This window comes from Dermacentor andersoni, chromosome 9, assembly GCF_023375885.2.
Source record: "Dermacentor andersoni chromosome 9, qqDerAnde1_hic_scaffold, whole genome shotgun sequence".
Classification (NCBI taxonomy): Eukaryota; Metazoa; Arthropoda; class Arachnida; order Ixodida; family Ixodidae; genus Dermacentor; species Dermacentor andersoni.
Window position 1 is genome coordinate 16,460,587 of NC_092822.1, and position 8,512 is coordinate 16,469,098.

The 8,512-nt window shown below is 42.6% G+C and overlaps 1 protein-coding gene across 4 annotated transcripts in view; it reads left to right on the forward strand.

Annotated features, from left to right (window-relative positions):
- gammaCOP (coat protein (coatomer) gamma) overlaps window positions 1-8,512 on the forward strand; it is a 44,777-nt gene that overhangs the window by 34,226 nt on the left and 2,039 nt on the right. For all 4 annotated transcript variants that reach the window (XM_050174826.2, XM_050174829.2, XM_050174830.2 and 1 more), the window contains 2 exons: window positions 2,047-2,147; window positions 8,280-8,418. In XM_050174826.2, coding sequence (XP_050030783.1) covers window positions 2,047-2,147; window positions 8,280-8,418 — 240 coding nt within the window. The remainder of the gene's footprint in view (window positions 1-2,046; window positions 2,148-8,279; window positions 8,419-8,512) is intronic.

The following is an 8,512-nucleotide window of genomic DNA, read 5'->3' on the forward strand; positions in this document are numbered from 1 at the left end:
ACGATGTCTGCCGTATGCGATCCAACCCATTTTTATTCTTCTTTTAATTTCGTTCTCATGATCAGGGTTCCCTGTGATTAATTGACCTAAGTAAACGTACACTTTCACAGACTCTAAAGGCTGACTGGTGATCTTGAACTCTTGTTCCCTTGCACAGTTAATTATCATTATCTTTGTCTTCTGCATATTAATCTTCAACCCCACTTTTACACTCTCCCTGTTAAGGTCCTCAATCATTTGTTGTAACTCATCTGCAGTGTTGCTGAATAGAACAATGTCATCGGCAAACCGAAGGTTGCTGAGGTATTTGCCGTCGATCTTTACTCCTAAGTCTTTCCAGTTTAATAGCTTGAATACTTCTTCCAAGCACGTAGTGAATAGCATTGGAGAGATTGTGTCCCCTTGACTGACCCCTTTCTTTATAGGTATCTTCCTACTTTTCTTGTGTAGAATTAAGGTGGCTGTGGAATCTCTGTAGATATTTTCCAAGGTATTTACGTAGGCGGTCTGTACTCCTTGATTACGCAATGCCTCTATGACTGCTGGTATCTCTACTGAATAGAATGCCTTTTCGTAATCTATGAAAGTGATATAGAGAGGCTGATTGTACTCTGCGGATTTCTCGATTACCTGTTTGATGACATGGATGTGATCCATTCCTGAAATTGCCTGTTCCCTTGGTTGACTAAAGTCCTGTGTTGCCGTTATTCTATTGGAGATTATCTTGGTGAATATTTTATGTATTACTGGGAGTAAGCTAAAGGAAGTGAACGCATGGTAACACGATTAAGCACACGATGGGGAGGAGGGGGGGAGGGGGCAGGGATGCGCACGCCTCCTTCTCTCTCACGCATACATACACTCTCTCCGTGGCAAGGGCAAAGGTCGAGTCTGTGTACTGTTGGCAGTTGCATGAACTCAAGTTTCCAAGACACGGTGAAAAACGCTCGCTTACGTTGTGACTGCGAGTGCGCGGTCATCAAGTGAGAGCTGTTAATTTTGCCGGAGTGCGTATGACACCAATAAACTACAAACCTTACCTTGTGTAGTTGTCTCTTTGCTATTGTCATCAGTGCTCCGCCTTTCTATCCTGAAACTGTGACTTTTCTTTATTTTCTCTCTTTTTTTTTTTCTTTTGCGCAGTACGAATACTCATATCTTTTTACATTTTTGTATTTAATTTGCGGGCGCCGGCTTAGGGCACTAAGCGCGGTCAGCCATGGCATCCAGGATTTACGGCACTGCGCAAAGCAACAGACGCAAGTCTCGGACGCCGCGAGCCCCGTCCATGCATTGCTCCCGGCACGAACAGCACCGCATGCGCTGGCGCTCATAACTGCTATTACGACCCGACTTTCTTGCACTTTGTTAATGTGCGCTTACTAACAAGATGCTATCCACCAGGAAGGCTCTGGGAATTTGTGAAGTTGTTTTTAATGCTGTAACCTTGAAACCTTGAATTAACGAAATTCATGACTTAACGGAGTTTTTCACTGCAAGTACAGCTACATTATATCGAGGTTAGACTTTATAAAGAAACAAAGCGGGTTTCCCGGAAACGCTGAAAGACATGGCATTTTTTCTTTAACATATCCACAGTGTCTGTCATTTTCATGGTATAGGTAATGGATATGCTTCTTGGTTGTATTGGCTCAATATGAATAGATGAGTTAATGAGGTTATAGCATTTATATGTTTTGTTGCAAAGGTTCTTGTAAATGAGAACTTTTTTGTGTGTGATGAAAGAGTATTTGTTTCTGAAACACCAAATTTTGGGAATCATATCAAGCCTTCTGGCTCCATAGATCGTTATTGTCATCAATCCTGAATGACACCTCATTTTGCCGTCTAGCATCCCACCACCAAAGTGAGACTCGGCAAAACAAATTGCGTTTGCTCGAGATGTCACTAAATTTGCCCATCTGACCCGGTTATAAGTGAGGCATGTGCTCAGGCCATTTAATTGACGATGAAAGTTTATTAGAGCCACCATTTGTACATGCTTGGTGTACTTGGTACTGTTCTGCAACATTGGTTCATGCTCAGTTGCAGGGACATTCAGCAACACCTTAAAGTACCTGGTCAAGGACTGCGATCCCAACACCGGTGAGCCAGATGACGACGAAGGTTATGAGGACGAGTACGTGGTAAGTAGCTCTACATCATACATCAACACACATTCACTGTGTTGTGAACTTACTGGTGACATGTCTGGTTATGGACAGTAGAACCTCGTTCATACAACCTTTGTCCGTAAAGTTTCGAGACTGATTTATTTTCTTCTCTAGAAATGATTCCCCAAAACAAATGTTGGTGTGTATGTGTAGCGCCATCTTTTTGGGCTAACCTGAGCTATTTATGTTAATTGCTGTGGCAGCCGCTTGAATGATAAATGATGACTACATGTAGAAAATGTTCTCTCTAGTCGTCTGCATATTCTACTGTGAGTGAATGTGAAGAGATAGACGTCCACCTTGAACAGTGTGTAAACGTAAAATTCTGTGTGAAGCTTGGCAAGACAGCCACACAGACGTATGAGCTCCTTCGTGATGCTTATGGCAACGAGACATTATCGCGGGCACGAGTTTTCGAGTGGCACAAGAGGTTCGTTTCGGGGAGAACGTCGGTGGAAGACGACACAAGGCAGGGGCGCCCTGCAACCTCACAGAATGAAAACAATGTGGCTCGGATCAGGGAGATCGTGCAGCAAGACTGCACCATTACAGTCCGCACACTATCGTATGCTCTCGACATTAGTAAGACAACATGCTTCCAAATTTTGCGTGAGAACTTGGGGAAACGAAAGCTGAATGCCAGACGCACTCCCTCACACAGGACCAGAAGGACACGCGGGCATCAGTGAGCGCTGATTTGCTCTCCGAGGCAGAGAAGGATGCTGCATTCGTTGACAGCATCATTGCTGAAAACGAAACATGGTGTTTTCAATATGATCCTCAAACAAAGAGGCAGAGCGCCGAATGGCGGTCCACAAGCTCTTCGGCGTCAAGAAAGGTGCAGCGACAGAAGACCAAAACAAAGACGATCCTGATAGTTTTTTTCGATGCCAAAGATGTCATACACCACGAGTTCGTCCCACAAGGGCAGACGGTGAATCAGGAGTTTTATATCCGCGTGCCCCAACACATGCGTGATGCACTGTGATGCCATCGCCCTTACTTATCGGCATCTGGACAGTGGAGCCTTCTCCACGATAATGCAAGGCCGTACACTGCACTCAATGTGACAAAATTTCTCGCGGAGGCCATTCAAGACGCCACGACAAAGGATCTGACAGCTCTGCCAAAAGAAGCATTTTCCAACTGTTTCCAAGACCTCAAGAACTTGGAGCCCTCCACCATGAGCATTCATAACAGCACAGTCGTTGCTTTGTCATTTTAAACCCACTCGCCAAGTTATATGGCCCACTGGAGGAAGCTAATGCTGCATAATATGATGACTTAAAAAACTCTCCAGTATTGAATGTACAATGTAAAGGATTCACCTCGCAGACTTCTGGTACTGCGAATTACTTTGGCAAGCTGCAGTGTTGTCATGCAATGTTGCAAACACATAACATACTGTATGTATTCAAATGTAACAAGACTGCATTTGTAACTTGACTTTCCAGTCATGCAAAAGAAAAAAAATAATGCTGCCAATGTAAATCGAGAAGAGGAAAAAAATGGAACCTTTATTGAATCACAATTTAGAAACGAGTTCTCTTCACTCATTGTTGTCATCTGAGGAGGAGACGGAGCTTTCCTTGTGTGGTAACTTCCGGAGATAGTTTCACTCCCACGGAATTTCACGTGACTCGGCATCAAAAGCATCTCCTACAAGTGTGCCCCAAGTTCACTATCAGTGCCAAGAGCACTGTTGGCCATATAATTCGAGGGGTTCGATGCCGGGACGAGCAGAGTCTCGCAAAAGCACAACTATCTCCAAAACATGATCGCCCGAGAATCACAACTTATCTGTCATGCCGTCGAGTTCGTTTGAGATTAAGTACTTCTTAAAAGACGGTACAACCATTTCATTCGGGTGCAGTACCAGGCCCTTAGGATTTCTCATTTACATCTAATTTAGGGCGCAGTCTACGGAGGCCTTCTGACCGGCCTTGCACTTAAAGAGGGCCTCCTGCTGGTCCCTCCATCTGCAAATCGTCAACTCGTTGACGCTGAGCCACCAAGCTGCGGCAGAGTATACCAGCTCCTCGGCCATTAAAATTGTTCCTCTCTCAAATAGGGTTGGTAATATTGATGAACGATTAATCGATTATAAGCGCCGTGTAAAATAATTAATATTCATCGATGTCCACCTTTCATTTAATCGACTTAATTGATTACATGTTCGATTAATTGTTTTCTAGAATTTCACAGGAGTGGCACGAAAATTTTGAAATCGTACTAGAATGGCGGAGCACAAGCAGTGACTGTGTGGCTGTGGTAGAGCGACTGTCGAACTGCTTTTGCAAGTCCCGAGTGATGCTGAGCTGACCTCTTCTCTCTTTCCTCACATGCAGATCGAAGCTTGATGCTTGAAATGTCCTTGCGATTCAAGGCATACTATAGCAACCCGGTCGTTGATCATAGTGTCAATCCCAGTCCACTAAAGACTTGGCTTAGCATTCGCGCCAGTTTGGAGCATTTATTTGACATAGCGATGGAGTTCATGTCAATTCCAGTGAATCTGTAGCTTTTGAGCGTCTATTCTGGCATGCTAGTTGTGCGGCCATTCAAAGAAGGTGTCAGTTTCACCCAAAAATCCCAGCCAAGTGACATTCCTTCACTCTGCAGAAAAGAGCATATGACTTAATATCCTAAACCAGTAATTTTCTTTTCCCCTGTGCATATTGCAATATCGTGCATATTTTAGTTGGACTTCACCTTTCACTTTTGCCATGTTTCTGATTTCTTATTTAACTACACTGTACAGGAATTCAGTAGCACCATCTATTCTGCTCTAAGTGCCATTTTATAACATATGTTCCAGCGAAGCTGTTAGCCTCTAGTTGGTTGGGATTTTTCGTGTCCACGTACATGGTGCTCACACAAAAACAAACAGTAGCAGAAGGCTTTGCATTTGAGTTTCCGTTTCCGCTTAACAGAATTATGCTTTCTCGTATAAAATTACAATCCAATGCTATCATGCCTGCAGGTTGTGTGCAAGTCCTAATTTATGAATTTTGCGAGGTTTTTTTTTTTTAGAAATTCAATTAGTTCAATAACGCACTTGCTCTAGGCAGAGGGACTACAAGAATAAGGATATATGCAGTGTTAACGGTGCCGCCACCTAGTGGCCGCAGTTACTCAGACAGACCTCAAACGGCAGCTAAAACGGCAGCTGAAACGGCAGTTGAAAAAGAGCTTTGTTTTTCAGTTTCCGCATAACAGATTTATGTTTTCTCCTATATTTGAATAACAGTCTGAAGCTATCATGTCTGCAGCTTGAATATAAGTCATACCTTACACATTTTTCTGACGAAATTTACTTTTAACCCTTAACTTAGTTCAATAAGGCACTTATTCTTAATGGAGGGCCTAAAAAAATGAGGAGGCATGCTGTACTCCCGCACATGTGCATATGTGCATGACATACATCGCTTATGGTGCTGCTGCTTGTGTAATGTCTTAACGTCGGTTGTGCTTGCCTAATGTCGGCAACAGCTTCGCTGTACATCCACTTTCACAGGATGGAATGGAGGCAGAATTTTTATTTACCTTTTCAAAGGCCACTCACTAGTGCCAACTCTATTTAGTCATTAACAAAAGAATTCAAGATTATTCTTTGTCGAACTTTATACACTTGTATTTCTAACTTGGTTCCACCTCTCAAACATTAAAATAGTCCTATTAAATTAGATAACTGTGCTTCAACCTTTTTCAAGTGCCTGGCCACAATTTCGATTAATCAATTAATCGATGAAAAACCCTGCATTGAAAGCGATTAATCGATTAAAGGCTAAAATGATGAATGATTAATCATTAATCAAATACGAAAAGTAATTGACCATCCCTACTCTCAAAGTGGGCATCATACCGAGTGCACTGCATCGTTGTTTCTTAAATGAACGGAGTCGAAGCATGAAAGGCCACAAGGTACTGCAGCACTGTAACCGAAACACCAGTCACAAGCACAGTGAAAATAATGCCATTTGAACAAAAAACGAGTTTTGACTTCGGTTGACTTGTTTATAGATTGGATTGAGAAGAAAGGTACAGGTTGCCAACATAATGCTAAGAATAGCAGGATTTTGAATATTTGTTTTAATATGGCCAATTTTGCCGTTATTCGAATGTAACACGAGGATCAAGTTCAAGCACTGTAAATAAAAACTCGTGCAACTATCGAGTAAATCAGTACTGTTGCTATGGGTCATTGGTGATGCCTCCCTGTTTTAAACGTACAGAGGCTCATTTGCCAACTTCTACGACCTTACCTTAAAATGACCAACCTTTAGAACATGTTTAGGAGTGTCGTATTGACACCAATAATTTAAAGATTTTTCATTAACATCTAGTTTAGGGCAGAGTTTATTTCTAAAGAATACAAATATGGTCACTGACAAATTCTTCAGTGTTTGATTTTTGTATCAGTCAAATATTCAAACCTACATGTAGCAGCGACGCCAGCTTGTAGAACTGATGCATAACAGCAACCAATATTTCGGCCACGGTCGTGCGAATATTTATTGAATAAACTTCATAAACATATTGATTTTCTTGTGGCGCACATAATTCTTGTGGCAACTGTAGAGCAGAGGCCCTGTGCCAGTGTTCCTCCAGATTGTCAGAAAATATTTTATAAACAATCAAGATGTTGAGTTATCAGACAATTCTTCAGTATAATTCACCAAATTTCAGTATTTTTCGGCTTCAGCTGTAGCATCTTTCATGTAGGAAGGGTGGAGCCAGGATTTATCTATTTGGGAACAGAGGGTGATTCTCTTGCGCACCTTAAGTACACAATCGGACCAGTTTCTGCCTGATTACGTCATGCGCTTGTAGTATGCGCAGCATTCTTTTTGCCATGTTTCTTTCGATGTCCTACTGTGTTTATTGAGCTCTGTGCTCTTTTACTTACCATGTTTTATACCTATTAATTTAGTAACACCCCTTTTTGTAAACATTACATTTAATATTGTTTGTCTTTGTGATATTTGTTAATGTTTTGCCTTGGCATTTCTTTTTTATTGCAATAGCAATTATGTGGACACTCCAGGCAAATCTCTGCCATCACCGTGATGTTTTGTATAAAGTCCAACACGCTGTGGTTGCTCAGTGGCTATGGTATTAGGCTGCTGAGCACGAGGTCACGGGATTGAATCCCGGCCACGGCAGCCGCATTTCGATGGGGGCGAAATGCAAAGACACCCGTGTACTGTACTTAGATTTAGGTGCACGTTAAAGAACCCCAGGTGGTCGAAATTTCCGGAGACCTCCACTACGGCGTGCCTCATAATCAGAAAGTGGTTTGGGCACATAAAACCCCATAATTTAATTTTTTTTATAAAGTCCAAATGCAAAAACATTGGGTTGTGCGCCATATGCTGCAGGTGTGAATGAAAGATTGCAAGGGTGGGCTGGAAAGGAGGGTGGCTTGATGCAGTGGTGTCTTCTTGTGCTCGCAAGAGAGGAAGCTGGTGAGGGTGCACGCGCTAGGTCGGTGGGGGGGCAGATTAGTATGGGCATCTCTTGTACTCCAGCTGCGGCAGCTGAGCGTGGTCGCGCGCATCCTACCATGGAGGCAACCTGCACTGGGTTCGAAGGTTAGGTGACCTGAAATAGCTGATAGCTTCGTGTGCACTGTGTTCTCATGCGCCTAGTTTGCATTGACACGAGGGGCAGCACGAAGAGGAATTTGCTCACTACTGCTGCCACTGTTTTGACAGTGATTGTCTGTGCTCATTGAGTGAGATGTGTTTGTGTTTGCTTATGCGTGCATGACAATCTTCTTGTTTATTTAATTAGTAAGGGAATATGTACAGCAACTAATGCAGCTGATAATATGACTAACCTTACCTCGTATAGTTGTTTAATAATATTCTATTGCAATCATTGCTTGACCTGACTGGCAAAACTGACTTTCTTGTTTGTTTGTTTGCCGATTTCGGTTTTTATTTTTTTGTTATACCATGCTGTTCTTTCAACTGATTCCTCTGCTAGCTGCTGTAAATTTTGTTGTTTCTACTAATTCGTATACTCACCCAGCCGTAATGATAAACCCCACAAACAGGGATATTTGAGGTATTGTAAATAAATAGGCATTTGGCATTTCAGCTCGAAGACCTTGAGCTGACAGTGGCTGACCATGTACAGAAGGTTCTCAAGGCTAACTTTGCTGCCTCCTGGGAAGAGCTTGGCAATGGGAACCAGGTGGAGGACACCTACGCCCTCAGCACCATGAAGACATTGCAAGGTGATCCTTGAATTTGCTGCCTAAACTAGTTATGCACAGATTATGCTGCTTTCTGTGGCTCCTCTTTGTAGCATCTGTCTTCTTTCCCTTTTTT